General features: G+C 42.0%; 1 protein-coding gene across 1 annotated transcript in view; it reads left to right on the top strand.

Annotated features, from left to right (window-relative positions):
* CHD7 (chromodomain helicase DNA binding protein 7) overlaps positions 1–19,707 on the top strand; it is a 122,655-nt gene that overhangs the window by 87,756 nt on the left and 15,192 nt on the right. The window contains exons 9-23 of the mRNA XM_054179258.1: positions 1,097–1,180; positions 2,459–2,596; positions 2,693–2,814; positions 3,307–3,550; positions 6,248–6,424; positions 7,887–8,030; positions 8,554–8,809; positions 13,418–13,628; positions 14,410–14,605; positions 14,850–15,017; positions 15,637–15,816; positions 16,076–16,186; positions 16,273–16,478; positions 17,432–17,631; positions 18,260–18,419. Coding sequence (XP_054035233.1) covers positions 1,097–1,180; positions 2,459–2,596; positions 2,693–2,814; positions 3,307–3,550; positions 6,248–6,424; positions 7,887–8,030; positions 8,554–8,809; positions 13,418–13,628; positions 14,410–14,605; positions 14,850–15,017; positions 15,637–15,816; positions 16,076–16,186; positions 16,273–16,478; positions 17,432–17,631; positions 18,260–18,419 — 2,597 coding nt within the window. The remainder of the gene's footprint in view (positions 1–1,096; positions 1,181–2,458; positions 2,597–2,692; positions 2,815–3,306; positions 3,551–6,247; positions 6,425–7,886; positions 8,031–8,553; positions 8,810–13,417; positions 13,629–14,409; positions 14,606–14,849; positions 15,018–15,636; positions 15,817–16,075; positions 16,187–16,272; positions 16,479–17,431; positions 17,632–18,259; positions 18,420–19,707) is intronic.

The raw sequence follows: 19,707 nt of genomic DNA, 5'->3' as shown, positions 1-19,707 counted from the left end.
ATGTGGAATATCAGGAAGTGTATCTGATGGACGTGCTTGGAGAAAATACACAGGAATTTCATCAGGAGGACTTGATGTGCTGAGCGTAGAACATCTATGAATGCTGTGTCAGAGCATCCAAAATGCTTGGGGTTGATTGTAACAGTGGCACCCCAAAAAAATTAGCTGCATCATATACTTAATGCCTAAGGAATTAGATTGAATTAACTTTCAAGACTCCTGATAATTGAGTTTTTTAAAGAAGTTAATAAATACATAATTTGGACTAACAGTCAGTGCAGTTTATCATGTCATTAAGCAGCAGTATGGTGAAATTAAACATCTGTTCTAAGTGGAGGTGCCTGGAATTGTTCCTTTCTAATTTATTTCTGTTTAAAAAAACTGTTGCCAGGTGGGTCACAAGTGATTGTAAGGACTTGAGATTTGTTCCTGTCTTAGAAAAAGCCATCAGCATGTAGCCCTTTTATCTATCTCTTCAGGTGAAGGGCATCTTAAAAGTGTAGAATTAAACACAAAACTTTCAGTATGCAAGAAAGCCGTGGAAGCTGCCGAGGATATAAGGAAGGCTATAACAAACTGTGGGGTTTGGCAAATCTCTGTCTGCCTGGTGTGTTTTATCTCCTTTTTTTGAATTAATAATCTTTGAATCTTGCTTCTGAAGCAGACAATTCCTGTAGTTAAAACAATCCAAAGGCACCTAGTGTAGAAGGCTCTCAGTTCTTTATTGTGAGCTGTAGTTTCCAAGAATGCTAAATGCATTGCATGCCATAAGCCTTTTCGATTGCTCATTAGTGAATTGTAATTTCACACTTCATTTAAAATATTCTTAAACATTCTCTCACAGTAAAAGGTTTCACACAGTAATTAAGAGGCCCAGTTAACAAAGTCTGAGAAGTCTGATTCCCTCACGGGGAATGATCTTGCTGAATTGTAGCGTTTCAATTAACATGGTGAAGTTTGCCAAATATCAATTCTGTGTCACCGTGACCCAAAATATTATTGCATGGTGAAATATAGAATCATTTTCTCCTCTAAGGAAGAAGAGCCTAATAGAGATATCTTACTCTTTATTTTTTTTTTTTACCTCCTTGGACAGATTGATGATGAGCTTTTTAATCCAGATTACGTGGAAGTGGATCGCATCATGGATTTTTCACGGAGCACGGACGATAATGGAGAGGTAAAGAGAACTTTCAGTGCTTCTGTAGTCGTAGAGGCATTGTGCTTAGAATTTGTTGTTTAGGGATGGGACTGAATGAACCACCTCAGACACTGACAGTGTACATGTGTGTAGAAAGCAGGAACCTGCCTGAGAAAGCATTGGCTAATACAGCAGTGTCCCTAAAATAGGTTTAAGTGAGAATTCCAAACTTGTTACAAGTTGTCTACAAAACAACAACAAATCATCCCCAAGAACAAAAGCCTTTCTGAGCTAAATGTCATCACATCTTAGACCTTATTTATCTGTTGCAGATGAGGTCCTGAATTCATTGTTTCTTACTCCTTAATGACTTGTTCTGCAGGGCAAGATCACTTTGTATTCCAGGGGAATCCTTTTTGGTTCTAGGAGAACAGAAAAGATGTTGAGGTGCTGGAACATGTCTAAAAAAGGGCATACAGCTGCTGTAGGGTCTAGAGCACAAGTCTTAGAGGAGCAGCTGAGGGAACTGGGGTTTCTTTAATCTGGAGAAAAGGAGGTTGAGGAGAGATCTCATTGCTCTCTACAACCCCCTGAAAAGAGGATGGAGCCAGGGGGGGTCAGTAACAAGTGATAGACAAGAGGAAATGGCCTCAGGTTATACTAGGGTAGGTGTAAGTTGGGCATGAAGAAGTATTTCTTCCCTAAAAAGGTTGTCAAGGCCGTGAAACAGGCTGCTGAGGACTGTGCTAGAGTCCCCATCCCTGGAGGGGTGTACAAGCTGTGTAGATCTGGTGCTGAGGGAGGTGGTTCAGTGGTGACCTGATGGTGTTGGGTTAACAGTTGGACTTAATCATTTTGAAGGTCTCTTCCAACCTAAATCATTCTGTGATTCTGAAGCTTCACTATGCCAGTGTTTCCAGACTGCTCTGTCAGTGAACGGTGGGGTTTGGGTGGCCTGCTGGGATGTTTCTGAGGACACTCGATGAAAAAACAGCGAACTGGTTAAATATGTGATCAAGAACAGAAACTGCAGGAGCTGGACAATGAATATTTGCTTTAGTTCTAAGTTTTAATTTAACCTTTGTGATGTCAAATGGAGCGTTGTGCTCCTCTTGGTGGTAAGCCTGCGTTCCCCCATCCCACTCTTAACTTCATTGGGTTGTCAGCCTGCTGATGGCTTCTCCTTTGGGCTGATTCGTTCAGGTCTGGTAAAGCTTTTTGAAACGTATCAAGCCTGCAGATCTGTAAAAAAAAAAGTAACAGTTGCATTTTATTCCTTTGAAATGGTGATGCAATCTCATTTTTGTCTCCCCAAAGCCTGTAACACATTATCTGGTGAAGTGGTGTTCGCTGCCTTATGAAGACAGCACTTGGGAGCTCAAGCAAGACATCGACCAAGCGAAGATCGAAGAATTTGAGAAACTGATGTCTAGGGAGCCAGAAATGGAGCGTGTGGTAAGAGTTGGCTCCGTGCAGAGGATTTGATTTGAAAATAGCCAAGTAATGTGGTCTTTTAGAAACCACTAATGGGATTTGCTGTATTTGAAACAGGAGCGGCCTCCTGCCGATGACTGGAAGAAATCGGAGAGTTCCAGGGAGTATAAAAACAATAACAAACTCAGGGAATACCAGTTGGAGGGAGTGAACTGGCTTCTTTTCAATTGGTACAACACGTACGTAAAACCTTGCTGGCTGGCTGCTGAATCCTGCTCTGGATCAGCTTTTGTAGTTGATTGCAAACAGTAACCTTTGAAAGTAATCTAAAGCACGGCTCTGGAACGGTTTCCGTGTCGCATTTTCTGCTGCAGGAGTCACATGCAAACTAATTCTGGTGCACAGCGGAATGTTCCATAAAACATAAGTCTTGCAGATAGATTCTTGTGATGTGATTTTTCTATGTAGACGTGTTCATGCACACCCCTGCTGCCCCTTCCTCCCTCATGTCAACTTGAGAGGTGCATAAAGTGGCTCTATCCATTCTTACTGCATCACAAATCATAACGCTTATATAATACACACAAAGTTTATGATGTCCTTTCAGTGTCAACTTGCCATTCCAGACATTTCTGTTGAGCTCTCTCCTGATCTTTCTCTGGTTTAAGTTAGGACTGAACCATTCAGACGAATATCATTCAGACTGTTGTTTTTTTTATTATTGCTTCCAGACGAAACTGCATTTTAGCAGATGAAATGGGGTTGGGAAAGACTATCCAGTCCATTACGTTTCTCTATGAGATATATTTGAAAGGAATCCATGGTCCTTTCTTGGTTATTGCACCATTGTCCACAATTCCCAACTGGGAAAGGGAGTTCCGCACCTGGACAGAGTTGAATGTGGTTGTGTATCATGGGAGTCAAGCGAGCCGGCGGACCATTCAGTTGTATGAAATGTATTTCAAAGATCCACAGGTAAAAAAGCTCTTTGTGAGTTTTGTTGGGGTTATTTTGCTCCTCTTTTAACCCCTCCCCCCATGTTTCACTGTTGTTAATTAATCTCGATGTTAATTAGGTTTTTCGTACTGATAAGAGTCGGTTTCCGGATGTGGTTTGATGGCCACGGTTGGTGTTGGGTCGATGGCTGGACTCAGCAATCTTAGAGCTCTTTTCCAACCAAACAATTCTACACATAAATTAATAAAGAGAAGGCTTTTTAGTAGGAGCCAAGAATTCAGCTGGAAATGGAGAGAGGAACCAAGAGTTCCTGGCCTGGTGCAGCTCTTGTTTTGAGTTTTGTTGTTCCATCCAAGGTTTTGACTGATTTTGTGTTCCTAAGGAGAGCAGGCAGAAAAGATTCTTAATGGAGGAACTGCTTTAATTGGAACTCTGCTTAAAAATCAATCTTTGTCCACCATTCCAGGAAAGACCAGCCTGCAGAAATTACACTTGTCAAGGCTTCTTTATCAGATAGGTTTTGAATCTATGTAGCTGCATATATGTTGAATAGCTCTTAGGAGAGAAGGAGAGCAGGTATGGAAAAGATTTGTGGTAGAAACAGAAGGCACTTGGAAACCTGGAGCTACAAAGAGCAGCAGATCTCTACACTTCAATGCAAGGCTTTGCTCAGAGTAACTGAGCAGGATTAGGGAAAAATAATGTGCATTAATTGAATATTACTCCAAAACAATATCCTCCTCCTCGTTTCAGAGAAAAAAAGAGTGGAAATTCCACCTGGTTTGATGGCTCATGGAGCATCCTTTCCAGCTGGTTTGAGCATCCTTTCCATCTGAGCTTAAAGAAGTGATAGTGTTGAATTCATATATTTAGATTTTCTGTGAAGGGTTTGATTTCCTGCCACTGGCTATTTTGATTAATAAACTCCAATGATACAAAATCAATATGGCACACATTAAGTGGATTTAAAACTGGCTAACTGATATTTCTCTATGTAATTGTAAATGAGAAATGATTTGCATTTCCAGCGTAGTTCTTCAGGGATTGGTTCATGTCCATGAGCTATATAACACTTCCATCAATGACCTGAAAGAAAACATAAAATCATTACTGAGGAAGTTTTCAAATGACACGAGGATGGGGAGAGTGGTAAATAACTAAGACAGTTCATGGATACAGAGTAAGCTGTATTACTTAATAAATTGGATCCAAGCTGACAATGATCAGACTAAATATAGGGCTGTCTGTGGACAAGGAGTGGAGGTGAGTCTTAGAGTAGGGAGAGGTCTGTTCTGGGAAGGCTGTTAGACAAATGCAGGTCCTTTTATGTCATGACACATGAGCAGTTAAACATGAGTTCATACTGTGAGAGACTGTGGTTAAAAGGGCTAGTGTAGTGCAAGTGTGTAGGAGGAAAGAAATCTTTATTAAAGGGTAGAAAAGTTACAGCATTCTTCTGGCTGTCAGTAATGTGGTGGTTAGTGCAGTTCTGCCTAGTTCTTGCTTCCTGTCCTCAAAAAGTGTGTTAAAAAAAAATCCCAGAGTCCTTAGAGCATGAGGGTGGCTGTCAGATAGAAAATATGACGGGGAAAGAGCAGAGTAAAAACTGCTCTGAAGGTGTTGACTGTGGCACAACTTGACATGCCATTAGGGCAAACAGAAATAGACTCATGTACTTAAATAGAGTAGAAAAACACCTAGTAATTTATAGCAGGGAGAAGTTACATCTGTTTGGCCAAGGAAATAACCATTTTCTCAGCACTTTATCAAAGAGACTTTCAAATCCCAATCATAGACACTGTTGTTAAAGGAGATTGATTTGAATAACAGTTGTTACACCCTGGTCTAAAAGCCTCTATTACAATAATAATCACATTTAGCTTCTTGCCTGCATGTCTAATACACAAAATGAACTGGAATTGATTTGTACTTTTTCTGGGTTTGAAACTCTTTCTTAGCAAAGCTAAATACTGTGTACCAAATTCAGAAATTGAGATTCAGACAAATGCTGCCTGCACTGAAGTGTTTCCTGTGTTGGAAATCATATTTGTTTGTTTGTTATTTAAGCAGTGCTTGTTCTCAGCGTGTTCTTTCCCCTTAGGATGCAGCAATTATGTAGCATGAAACCTGAAGAAACATCATCAGAAAAAAAATCTCTCTTACTGTGCAGATTCTCAGTGTTACTTTGGCAATATTTTGTTGATCAAAAGCCAACTAGAAGGGTCCAAGTCACAATGCTGCAGAAAATTTTGTTCCTCCTGTTGCCATGTTCTTTACTTGCCTTTTGTAATGACCATGGGAGTCATCTGACCCCGTAAGAAGTAATGACAAAGTATTTGTGGCATGGAAAAACAAATCATTCTCTGCTGGCTTCTCTCCCTGAACTGGCTTAGGAGGAGAATCAGACAATTGCCATGGTTGGGGATAAAGGACAAACGGAGTGGTGGCAGTTAGCTTAGATGTTAGATAATCCAGGTGACTTACAGCAGAAATGCTTGTGTGCCATCTTTGTCATGAGTTCTCTGGGCCTTTTTACAGGACTTAAACCATGCTTAGCATCCAGCCAGCAGTGCACTTACACACTGAATCAGCAGTAGTGACTGACTTCAAGCACCTTACCCAAAGCACTGTTCCGTGTCCTTAACGATTTTTGAAGATGAAACCAGTGCACATCCTTTCTTTGCCAGGGTGTGTAACTTCTGCTGTCCTTTCCAGGGTCGTGTGATAAAGGGGTCCTACAAGTTCCACGCCATTATCACAACGTTTGAGATGATCTTGACTGACTGCCCCGAGCTGCGTAACATTCCGTGGCGTTGCGTGGTCATCGATGAGGCCCACAGGCTGAAAAACAGGAACTGTAAGCTTCTGGAAGGACTCAAGATGATGGACCTGGTCAGTGTGTGCATCTCTGACATCTGTGTCTTCCATGGGTTTATTACTCCTGATACAAGGTTTCATCAAAAAGTAAAGGAAAAGGTTTTCTTCTCAAGTCATCAAGTGCTGACAAGAGTGAGGGAAGCTGAGAGAGTCTAAATGAAGTACCTGGAAGCAAATGCATACCTTCAGTTTGGCAATGCTGCTGTCTCTTCATTGATTTAGACCTAGAATCATAAGAATGGTTTGGGTTGGAAGAGTCCTTAAAGATCATCTGGTTCCAACACCCCTGCCAGGGGCAGGGACGCCTCCTACTAGACCAAGTTGCTCAAGGCCCTGTCCAACCTGGCCTTGAACACTTGCAGTCTTAAAGCCTCCCCACCTTCTCTGGGCAACCTGTTCAATTGACTCACCACCCTCATGGGGAAGCATTTCTTCCTCATGTCTAATCTAAATCCAGCTTCTTCCACTTGGAAGCCATTACCCCTCATTCTGTCTCTTTGTACAGAGTACCTCTCCAGCTCTCCTGTAGCCCTTTTCAAGTACTGGAAGGCCACAAGGTCTCCCCAAAGCCTGGTCTTCTGTGGGCTGAACAATGCCAACTCTCTCAGCCGGTCTTCATAGGAGAATAATGGGCATTGTATTAAGGGAATCAAAATAAATCTGTTCTTTCTCTCTTTTCATGTGATTCACTCCATAGTTATTTCTTCACAAAGAAATTTATTTGAAGATATACTGTGGTCAGGTGGCCAAACAGTATTGATATCAGTTGATGTTTATTTGTGGGGTGGCCATAAGGAGCTTCTTTCAGATTGGCCAAAGAAGGGGAAACTGAGTTTTGTTATTGTGGCTGCTGTTTAGACAGCTGAGCTGAAACCTGGGCCTGTAGATGGAGATGGGGGACTTCTCACTTCAGTTCTTGCTCTACTGCTAAATCAATATTTAGCCTTGGGCTGGTGGCTGAATCTCTCTGGGCTCCTTCTCCAAAGCAATATGCAACTTTACTCCTTCTTCTGCCAGTATCATACTCTTGTGTGTAGAGGGAAAGCAGGATCTGCTTCAAGTTGCCTATGTTAGAAACTTTGACCTGCCCTGAAGAGCTTCATGCACTGAGCTCCTTGTGGGGGAGGGGAGGGTAAATGGGTGCATTTCTGCTGGAGGTGGTGGGTTACCTTTAGCTGTTCTTTTGTCATTTAAAGTTCATTGTGTCTGAATGGGCCGGGATGCTGTGAGTCAGTAGAACCTCTTGTAGCTGGAGGAGTTTTGAAGGTGCTTTAAGCAGTGAATTATTTTCTGAAGGAATGCCAGGAGAATGCTAGTTAGAAATGTCTTGGAAAGTGCTGTAGGGGTCAGTAGCTGGGGAGGAGAGAGGAAGTGAAAATGAGAGATACCTAGAGGGGGGAAGATGAGAGTTTTGTGTATTTCTCCATTGAAAAAGAATTGAGTTGGATTCCTAGGCAACTGTTTCTTAACCTTTCAGGAACATAAAGTGCTGCTTACTGGAACCCCTTTGCAAAATACAGTAGAAGAACTATTTAGCTTGCTTCACTTCTTGGAACCAGGTCGCTTCCCATCAGAAACCACATTCATGCAAGAGTTTGGTGATCTGAAAACTGAAGAACAGGTAAACTACACCTGCACACTTAATTCTCTACTTCGTTATTGTGAATTTATCCATTTCATTCTATCAGAACTTCATTACTTGGTTTTACAAGTAATAACCTATTTAATTCTGGGGGACAACCTAAATGCCATTCGTCTTCTGTCTGGAATATATTTGAGCTTTTTATGTAAGGGGCTTTACAAAAGCTAGGCAAAGCTGGGCTAATTCTTTGGAGGCAAATGAACATTTCTTCTCCCCACTCCCATTTAGGAGGGTTCCTAAAGTAATATGCTGCAAAACCTGGAGACACTAAAAATACTGAATAAGAGTTGCACAGTGAAATTTGACTTTAGAGGTGTGTGTGGCACTGAGTTAGCAAGGAGAGCTCAGTCTCTAGGTCATTGAGGAAAAGAGTCTTTTACAAATGCTCCCTACTTGGGAGCTGAGGTAGAAACCAAGGATTTTAGAAGTAGGGAAATTGGTAAATAACCATTTGAAGCCTTGCAGTTTGAATTCAGTTACTCATGAAACACATATTTCATAGGTGCAAAAACTCCAAGCTATTTTGAAGCCGATGATGCTGAGACGTCTCAAAGAGGATGTGGAGAAGAACCTGGCCCCCAAAGAAGAAACCATCATTGAAGTTGAGCTGACAAATATCCAGAAGAAATACTATCGTGCTATTCTTGAGAAGAATTTCACCTTTCTTTCCAAGGGTGGGGGTCAGGCAAATGTTCCTAATCTTCTAAACACTATGATGGAGCTAAGAAAATGCTGCAATCATCCGTACCTTATTAATGGTAGGCCTCCTGGTCTTCTCCTTATCCAAAAGTGGTTGTGAGGAAGTTCACTAAGGTAGAAATTCTATTCTAGGGTGTCTTTTATTAATTTATTTCAAGTAGAAGAGTGAGTGGGTATCTGCTAGCCAGGACAGCACTGCTTTTGAAGGCATCTGTGCTGCCTTCTCCCAAGGTTTCCTAGCCCCGGCAGCCTTAGCGTTGGTATTACCAAGTTATTTCTGACAAACAAAGCTTCTCTTACCATGCTGGTTGTTGGATGCTGGCAGAAATACAACAGGTGTTTTCTTCAGAGTTACAGTTCACTGCTATTTATGTTACAGTTCACTGCTCTTTATTTTCTTTCCATAGAATATTATGAGACAGTGACTTAAAATTTCCAAATAAAAGTTGAATAAAGGTCTGAATAAAGGTCTTGTTGGCTCATTTCCCTAATTTAACTAGCCAGGAAATGGTTTGTGTGAATATCATCTTAAATGGATGGTTTTCAGTGTGATGCTATTGATTATCCATGGCAAGGACTATAGAATCAAAGAATATATCAGGGTGGAAGGAACCCACAAAGATCCTTGAGTCCAACTCCCTGGAATCAGAGTCTCTCTCTCTCTCAGGGTGGAAGGAACCCATAAAGATCATTGAGTCCAGCTCCTGGTTTCTTGCAGGACTACCTAAAACTAAATCATGCAACCAAGGGCATTATTCCTTGAAAACTAAATTGTGCAACTGAGAGCATCATCCTTGATGATCTTCCTTGAGCTCTTGACAGTCATGGTGCTCTGACCACTGCCCTGGGGACCTTGTTCTGGTGACCAATCATATGATGACCCAGCCAGCTACAGCTGTCTGAAGTGTGCTCAATTTGTTTGTGTTGGTCACATCAAATCTCCCCTTGGAGGAAGCAGCACCAGCTTCTGTGCAGGGTTGCTTTCTGTGGGTTTCTTGTTTCCCAGTTCCTCTTCCTTACCCTGTGTGATTTGTACTAAGGTTGATTTAATGTTGGTTATAACCTTCACGATGAAAGATTGGTTTGTTCAAGAGCCAGATGTGAGTTCAGGTATTTTATTGTATGGCTTCCATATTGCTGTGCTTATGGGTTGTTGGTTTTCTCCCTTGACATTTTTTGTTTAAATAGGGGGTGGGGGAATTCTTAATGTTGTTCATAAATGACATCTAATTATTTCATGCTCAAGTAATTATTCTAAAGACATGATGTAGGGTTACTCCAAAGTACTTCCTGCTGGTGGGCTGCTCAGTGTCTAAGCTCAGATGAGCATACAGTGAAGTAGCTTTGTGGTTCTGCTGCAGGGTTTTTTTGTTTGCTGGTTCTTTGTTTTAAGTCAACCTATTATGTAAAGGGTTTTACCAGAAGGTAGTTTATGGTGTCCAGGTTGTGAGCTTCTGAACGTGATGCTTTTTACATGTCTTGGCTTTCAGCTTTTTAGTTGCAATTTTTCCTTATTTCATGTTTGCTGGGAAAGAAAGAATAAACTGAGTGTTTTGCTGCTACTTTGGTTTGTCAAACAGAATTCAGGAGCAGTACCACTTGCAGTGTTGCCTGCAGAAGTGACTTTGTTTTTTCTTGTGTCATTTGCTGTCTGTTAGAGACTGCTCTGTATAGCCAGGTGGCTCTATAGAAAATCTCAAGTATTTTTGGATGTATCTGAACCCTAATAAAGGGAGAGGAGGTGGTTTTGTCTCTTGAACACTCTTGCCTGTATAACATTTTTGTGACTTTTGAATATTTGGACTTGCTGGTGTCACGCAGCAATGTGGCAGGTGGGTCAAGCCTTCAGCTGGGAGAGAAAAATAAACAAATCCTGGCTATTGGTGTGGAGATGGAACTAAACAGACATGTCCTTTGTAGTTCTAGGACAAAAATAGCTTTTACATCCTGTAGTTGTCTGAGCCTGAGGTTTTGTTTTGATTGGTAATTAATATCTTTGTACTTAGTGACAGCACAAGTTTATTGTAGCTCTACCAAGAGCTCTTGCAGTGCTAGTACATGATCTTGCACAGTGTTCTGCTGCTGAAGGATCTGTTGCAGTAGCAAGTTCTTGAGACTTAACTGCTTTTCCAGAGGTGTCTCTGAGTCTCCCTTATGTTCTTCCAAGTTTGTGAGCAAGTAGCACTGCAGGTGTACTGGAATATCCAAGCATTGTCATTTCTCTTAAGAGCTTGACTCCCTCTTTTCTCCATAGCAACCACTCTCAAGTGAACATCATTCCTCTGTCTCCACCAGCCAGCAGTGGGGAGTGCTTCTGAACTTAGACATCCTACAGTGCTGAATGTTGGAAAGGTTTCTTACTCTGTTCCTTGTGCCCTCTTGAGCCCTGGATGCCCTCCTAATTAGGAGTGGAAGCAGGGGTTTCCCTGATGGACCAAGCATATATTCCAACACCTTCCCTTTATCTCCTACTAAAAATCAGCTAGGATAGGAGCTAGTGACAAAGCCCTGCAGGTAGTACATCAAGTAACTTGTGTAAGAGGCTACTCGGTGTACTTACTTAACTGCAGTTGAAATTGACATAGGGATGAAGACGACAGGGCAGTTCTTTACAGGCCTTAGCTGGAGAGGGTTATTGGAAGAGCACAGCTTTGGAGCTCATGGTCTGTCATGGAAATGGGTCTTGCTGGGGCCAAACTCTGACACTGAAACTTGCCCATGTGTTAGAGTAGTTGTGGTGCACCTGGCTGAGGTGGTTTGCTTTTGCAGGTGCTGAAATTTGCAGGTTGGTTTACTTCAGAGTAGTGAAATGGAAATTTGGCTATCACTTTAGTAAGAATGAATGTAACTGAGAAAGGTCATTGAAGATCCTCCATATGAGCTCCTTGACAGCATGCACAATATCCTGAAATCACCTGAGCTCAGTGCAGAGTTTGAGATCTACCTAAAGTTCTGCCTGTTTTGCAAGGTGGGAAGGGGTATGTTTGAAGGGAACCTGAAGGAATGTCTGATTGCACCACTTCTCATGTGCAAACCATTCAGATCAGCCGTTTGGAACAGGGAATCAAGGAAAATTCCAGGATGTAAAACTCCCTTCAAGTGTGGTCGTGTTCTGAGTCTGTCAGGTCCTGTAGAAGTTGGTAGTGCAGGTGTACTGATGCTAGGAAGCTGCCAGCCAGCCTGCTGGGGTAGTACCTAGAGAAGTCACCACAGTGCAGCAGGCACTGAACCAGCCCTCACACAGGGAGCGGGTGTTGGCGTGTTTGTTTACAGGCATCTACTCAGAGCAGGGATATGAGAGATGCTCAGCAGAAGCCTGGCAGTAAGTGGTTCTTCCCCCTCCTCCCCCAGCCCTCCCACCTTTCCCTGTGCTATTCAAAAGCAGCATTGAAGCTGCATACTATAGAAACCAGAAATATTTTACAAACTACGTTAAAACCCCCCAAAAACGGAGAGACTGGAAAAGCCAGCTCCAAAGAAGGGTTTATATGGGCGTGAAATAAGCTTAGAACCAAGATTCTGAACCTTTTACAGAGCCAAGAATAGTAATCTGATCACTCTTGGCATAGTCAAGTGTTTGTAGAAGTGATAAAAAAATGGAATCAAAGCATAAGAGAGGCTGAAGAGAAAACTTGCAACGTGGTCTGTAGTCTTCAGGCAATGAGTGGAAGGAAATAGTTGCTGCTGTGCAGAGAGGGGATGACAAGAAAGAACTTCTGACTAATAGTAACTGGAAAGAATAAAACATCAGATCAGAAAAATAACACATGCAGTGAGAAAAGAAAGCTAAAGAAAAGGTAAAAGGATAATTTCACAGCTGCTTATCCCCCCCCCCCTCCCCCCCCCCGGCCCCTTCAAATTAGTTTTTTCATTGTTTGGATTTTGACTCTGTAATTAATAATGGAAGGAGCAGATACAGGTCATGCACATGCTTAAACCTGGTGTAGGTTTTGGAGGCACAGACATGAAATGTGATTTGCCTTTGTGTTTTCCTGAGGAAACATGATCTTCTCTCTTTCATGTTTCATGTGAAAAAGGACAGAAAATCCATTTGAGCAGTTGGAATATAGTTTCATAGCTAATTTTTCCCCTTAATTTTTCTTAATTTTTCTTTTTCTTTATTTTTTATTTACTTTATTTTATTCTCATTTATATTTTCCTTTATTTTTCCTTTATTTTTCCTTTATTTTTCCTTTATTTTTCCTTTATTTTCCTTTATTTTCCTTTATTTTCCTTTATTTTTCCTTTATTTTTCCTTTATTTTTCCTTTATTTTTCCTTTATTTTTCCTTTATTTTTCCTTTATTTTTCCTTTATTTTTCCTTTATTTTTCCTTTATAATCTTCTTTATTTTTCCTTTATCTTCTTCTTTATTTTTCCTAATTTTTCATTAATTTGCACCTCAAACAATTGCATTTCTTGAGGGAAGGTTTTAAAAGCAGGGAATAAAAAAGGAAGGAAGGAAGGGAAGCCTCAAAGTTATGTTTTATTTCTGCTGTTGCTCTGTATGTTTGCTTTAAATTTCAGCTTCATAATTTTTTCCCTGAGTCTTTATTCACCCAGGGCTTGAAGCATTCCTGCAGTTTGGGCAGGGTATTGAAGGGGAGCTCATTGTTTATTAATAAAGCCCTCTGCAGCGCTCATGTTTTTGCTGTCCAATCTTTGCAGGTGCTGAAGAGAAAATTTTGGAAGAGTTTAAAGAAACACACAATGCCGACTCTCCAGATTTTCAGCTCCAGGCAATGATCCAGGCTGCTGGCAAGCTAGTGCTGATTGACAAGCTGCTGCCAAAACTGAAGGCTGGTGGCCACAGGGTGCTTATCTTTTCCCAGATGGTGCGCTGCTTGGACATACTGGAAGACTACCTCATTCAAAGACGGTGAGAGCAACAATCTCATACCATGCTAAATAAACTCTGCCTTCCTCCCTGGCCACAGGGTGTAACCTGGGAGTAATCCCTGCTGAACGGGGATGAAATGGTTTTAGGGGCCATGGTTTAAAGCTGGAGCAGGGGAGATTTAGGTTGGACATAAGGAGGAAGTTCTGCACAATGAGAGTGGCGGAATACTGGAACAGGCTGCCCAGGGATGTGGTCGAGGCCCCGTCCCTTGAGACAGTCAAGATCAGACTTGATGTGGCCCTGGGCAGCCTGATCTAGTTGGATTTGCCCCTGCTGACTGCAGTGGGTGTTGGACAGCATGGCCTTCCCTTCCTGCTCAATGCAATCTGTGAGTCTGTGAAGTCTGTCCTGTGAGGAAAGACTGAGAGAATTGGGGCTTTTTAGCCTGGAAACAAGAAGGCTGAGGGGGGGATCTCATATATGCTTATAAATACTTCAACAGTGGGTGCCAGGAGGATGGGGCCAGTCATTTTTTCAGTGGTGCCCAATGACAGGACAAAGGGTAAAGGGCACAAGCTTGGACATAAGAAGTTCCATCTAAACATGAGGAGGAACTTCCTAGATTTGAAGCTGACAGCCCTGGAACAGGCTGCCTAGAGATGTGGCAAGGTCTCCATCTATGTAGACATTCCAAACCTGCCTGGATGTGTCCCTGTGTGGCCTTCTCTAGGTGAAGCATTCTGCTTTTGTGTGTGTGTGTGCTTACAGAGCAGCAATGCCATGGCAGTGAAGTTCTCCTCACAATGCACCTTCCTTCCAGGTACCCGTATGAGCGAATTGATGGCCGAGTGAGAGGCAACTTGCGGCAGGCAGCTATTGACAGGTTTTCAAGACCTGATTCTGATAGGTTTGTTTTCCTGCTGTGCACAAGGGCAGGAGGTTTGGGCATTAATCTTACTGCTGCTGATACCTGCATCATTTTTGATTCAGACTGGAACCCCCAAAATGACCTCCAGGTAATGTTACAAGAGGTGATTTCAGTGAAAATTTTCCTTTGCCTTTTTGATGTGAAATTTCCTTCACCTATAAGAGAAATTATCTGTTGTCCCTCTCTTAAAAACCATAAAGATTATCATTTATACTGAGAGCAGTAACTTCCTGGTTCTCTCCAAGTTCTGTTTTAAAGTAAGTTCTCTGATTATTTTGTACTTTCTCTTCCTTCTGTCACCTGTAACTGAGTATCTGCCTTTGTTTTATCAGGCTCAAGCACGGTGCCACAGAATAGGACAAAGCAAATCAGTGAAAATTTACAGGTTGATAACAAGGAATTCTTACGAGAGGGAAATGTTTGACAAAGCCAGCCTGAAGCTTGGCCTCGATAAGGCTGTGCTACAGTCTATGAGTGGAAGAGAAAACGCCACAAACGGGGTGAGAATTAACATCTTAAGGTGCATGATCAGCAAGTGCTCTGAATGTGCAACACTTGTGTTTAGCTGGAGAGGGGTGGTGGTCAGGGGGAGTGTGGATTTTAAAGTTCATTCAGGGCAAGGTTCAGCCCATCTGATGGCTCATTCATTGACAAGAGGGGGCAGGTGGAGTCATGTTCCTTCCATCCTCATCCTTTCTCATCATTCTACCCTTGTCATGGTGTTCATCCTGGCACTGCTTGGAGTTCTTTAGTCCACTTTTTCAGGGGTAGCCTTTTTGCTTTGAGCTTCTTTGGCTTGAGCTTTTTGTCAGGTTAATAAGTTAAATCTACTCCCAGGAGGCATTTAGCGCTTATCAGAGCTAAGGAGATTGGGTGACAATGAATTATTAAATTGTTTAGACCACTCATATAACCTCACCCTGAGAATTTTGTTGTTGGTACTCTTCTCTTAAAGGTGCCTGCAGCATGAATGTTTCATTGACCTACACCACATTGTCTTCCAGTTTCAGTTCTTAAAATGCTAAATAAGAGGGCAGTCAGTCTGGTTATGCTGTCAGGTGTAGACACTGGCTGGTGTCAAAAAAAACTCAACCCCCCCACTTCTCTTACATGTTCCAGGTGCAACAGCTTTCTAAGAAGGAAATAGAAGATCTCCTTCGAAAGGGGGCATATGGTGCTCTGATGGATGAGGAAGATGAAGGGTCTAAGTTCTGCGAAGAGGATATTGATCAGATTCTCTTAAGGCGAACGCACACAATTACTATTGAATCTGAAGGGAAAGGCTCAACGTTTGCCAAGGTGTGCATTGACATTGAGGAAAAGGAGTGAAATGTGACCAGGAGAGATGGTAGTGCTCTTAAATTGTACTTGTCTCGGGTATTCTCCTCACAGGTGTTGGGGTATCTGTATTTCCAGTCATGCTAGTTTCCAGGCTTACCTTTTTTCTTTCTTGAAACTACCACTTCATAGGTCCTAAGCATTGTGTTTGCCAGTGAAAACAGATATTCCCTGTAGCATGCAGTTAAGAGACCAATGCGTGTGTTTTCACATTTACTAGGCTAGTTTTGTTGCATCTGGGAACAGGACAGACATTTCCTTGGATGACCCTAACTTTTGGCAGAAGTGGGCAAAGAAAGCTGAGCTGGATATCGATGCCCTAAATGGAAGGGTAAGAGCTTTGTGACAGTTGCTAGTATAATTCAGTTGAAGATTTTTTTCCCCCCTTCCTAAATGTCTGCATTTTCATTGTTTTAGAACAACCTAGTTATTGATACACCGAGAGTCAGAAAGCAAACCAGACTCTACAGTGCAGTCAAAGAGGATGAACTGATGGAGTTCTCGGACCTGGATAGCGATTCTGAGGAAAAGCCTAGCACAAAGCCCCGCAGGCCTCAGGACAAGTCACAGGGTTATGCAAGGAGTGAATGTTTCAGGGTGGAGAAGAACTTGCTGGTTTATGGGTAAGGATGCACAGATTAAACACACTGTTTGTGGCTAAAGAACTGAACTGATAACTGGTAAAGAACTCCTCCTTCTCTTGGATATGTTCACGTAATCTCTCACTGTGTAACCTTGGCACTGTGTACACAGCAATGAGATTTTAAGTTGCTATATATACGTAAAGTTGCTTATATATATACGTATGTTACTTAGCTTGAAGTATCAGAGTGTCTCAGGTGGCTGTGAGCTCACAGGTGAGATAAGTAGTTTTGTGATGATGGAATATTAGTTTCTGGTTTCTCGTGGGTTAAAGAGCTCCTGAGCTATCAAGGTTTAATCTCTCTTTTCTAAGCGCTGTGGACAATAACAAAGAGCATTTGTAAAGGGCAAGGTGGTTGTCAAACCAGCAGTCAGGCTAGAGGTTTTCAACATAGATCCTGGTGTTTTTGGCACCACTTAAATTCAGCTGTTTGATATTTTATCCTTTCCCCCATTGGCTTTACCAACCTGAATTCTGCCTCTTTGCAAGCAAGTAGCTGTGCTTGGCTGCTGGCAGGGTGGGCTTCAGAGCGGCCGGCTTGATTCTAGGAAGCAGTGTGCAACAATCGCTAATAATGGATTTCAGGATCAAAATAAGAACGATTCCCCAAATCCCATGATTGCAGGAATTGCTTGAATTTCCTCTTTGTAGCTTACTGGGACCATTAGAGTTAAACATATGTACTTTATTATTTTAAGGGTAGTTCCAACTGCAGCTTTACGAGCAGTGAACTTATTGCCTGTTCTGTAAAATAAACATTCTTAACTCTTTGGTGCTGGCGGTTGGATTCCCTGGCGGAGCCTGCGAATGCAAAAGGCATTAGTGCTAGCACGGGAGGTCCCAACTCACTTGGCACCAGGAGTTAAATTAAAACTCACAAATTACACAGCACTGGTGCCCTGGCTGCCGTACTGAAGGTGTTTTTTCTCCTAGCTGGGGTCGGTGGACTGACATCCTCTCGCACGGGCGCTATAAACGTCAGCTCACAGAGCAAGATGTGGAAACCATCTGCCGGACTATCCTGGTGTATTGTCTTAATCACTACAAAGGGGATGAAAATATCAAAAGTTTCATCTGGGATCTGATCACTCCAACTGCAGATGGGCAAACTCGAGCTTTGGTTAATCATTCCGGTATGTCTCCCACAATCAAATGATGATGCTGGTAAATAGGGAAGAATTGCTTCAGTCGTGCTATCCCCTTAGTTTAAACTAGAGCCATTCTGACATGTCCTAGGATCTTGTCAGGTTTTATGAGTAAGGTGGGCTTTGACTTGGTCTGTACTTAAAGGGGAAGTCTCCCCGAGACACTTGGTAGACCGCAGTGCTCGTTGCCTCAAGTCAGTTCTGAACGTGTATTCTAGCACAAGTGGCACCTACTGCTGGAGTTAATCTCTCTCAAATTGCCATAAATCAGAAAGCTTCTTTCCTTATGGCCCCTCAGACTCATGAGAGCTTTAACAAGAAATATTTATGTAACACCATTTTCTGGCGAGCGCTCTGAATGTTTGCAATCTTCACACCTCGATTTGCATGAAAGTTTTGGTGGATTTTGTGATTTGCAATTTTCTGTGCTGAATTATGTTGCAGTTCAGGGTTTTCTTTGGGGCTTTTTTTTTTCCCCTCCCTCCCGTGGTTGTTTTGGCCCACAAAGGAATTAGTGGAGCAGTGACACTTGGCTTTGAAATGTGTGATTGGGGTGTGGATTGGGGTGAGAGCTCTCCTACTGAGATTGTCTAAGAAATATTGGGGTTTGCTGTAGGTCTGTCTGCACCAGTGCCCAGAGGGAGGAAAGGCAAGAAAGTAAAAGCCCAGAGTTCACAGCCAATGCTGCAAGACGCCGATTGGCTCACAACCTGCAACCCAGATGTCTTGTTTCAAGAGGACAGCTACAGGAAACATCTCAAACATCACTGTAATAAGTAAGTATTAATGAGTATTTCATTTAGAGGGTTTTTACTACGTGCTTTTGGAAAGCCCACAACTTCTTTTGGCTGCTTTTAATAGAATTCAAGGCCGTTTAATAGGATGTAAAAGCCATTATTACATTTTAATTTGGGGATAATCATCTTAACAGATATCTGGATACTTGTGTAAGCTCTTTATGACTGATCAGTGCTTAAATCACAGTTCTGAAGAAAAACTGCTTCCTACTTGCTAAATAAGAAAGGAATCACATGAGGTCATTACTTTTACCATATAAAGATTCCCTCTCCCCACAAAGTCTGTTTCTCTTGACAGTTGGCTCTCCTTAAACAAAAGCTGTTTGTTTCTTACCCTTCTTGTGGGGTCTCTCAGACCAATGTCCTCAATCTTCTGTTCCTAAGATACAAAACTCAAATATCCAGATCTTAGTTTCCAGAGTTTCATGTGGTAACTCACTGATGGGTGGGTGTATCTCTTCCTTGGTTTTCTGCCTTCCTCTCTTGCTCTCCACATTGTACAGAATACTACTTCTTTCTCCTTTGTTTGGGTTACACTTCCTCACGCAGCCCTTACCTGAATCAGAGCCCTGATTGGATTGTTGAAATTCTAAACATGTTACTGAGCTTGGAAGCCCAAAGGGATGAAGATAATTGTGTTTTGATTTGATGTTATGTTGGTTTATTGTTGCATGAATGTCTCTTAAGAGCCTCTCTTGCATTCTTTTAGCTTTTGGGTTGCAGTCTTAGTTATTTTTGTGTTAGCATCCTGGTTCTCCCTCTCAGTTTTGCTTACTTATATTCTCCTAGTATAGACACAGAAGCTAATCCTTGTCCCAGAAAGAACCTGTATTGGGGTTGGTAGGGGGAGCTTGTTTGGGTTTCGTGTTTGGGGTTTTGGTTTTATACTCTTCGTTATACATGAACCATTGAGATGTAACGCAGTGTTACTGAGAGGTTGTGATTGCTTTGGTGGCTTTAATATATCCTGTGTCCTGCTAACACTGATTATTGGAAAGAAATGATTGATTGGAAAACTACCTGTGGCCTGTCAATAGGAGGTGTGGTGTGAAGGAGGAAAGGCATTCCGGGGGTTTATTTGCTCATTTCCAGATGCTAACCAAGCTTAGTTCTCAGCTGATGAAAACAGATACTTACAGAATTACGTTAGCAAGTGCACTGCCAAATCAACTGCTTGCTGGGTTTGTCTGAACTGTTTCTCAGATGTTATTACATTTCACTTGTGCTTAAAGTAATTTGATTCTTTCCTATAACATTATTTTAATCT

The sequence above is a fragment of the Dryobates pubescens genome, chromosome 3 (genome assembly GCF_014839835.1).
Source record: "Dryobates pubescens isolate bDryPub1 chromosome 3, bDryPub1.pri, whole genome shotgun sequence".
NCBI classification, from domain to species: Eukaryota; Metazoa; Chordata; class Aves; order Piciformes; family Picidae; genus Dryobates; species Dryobates pubescens.
The sequence above is the reverse complement of the archived record's forward strand: the minus strand, read 5'-3'. Positions and strand labels throughout refer to the sequence as shown.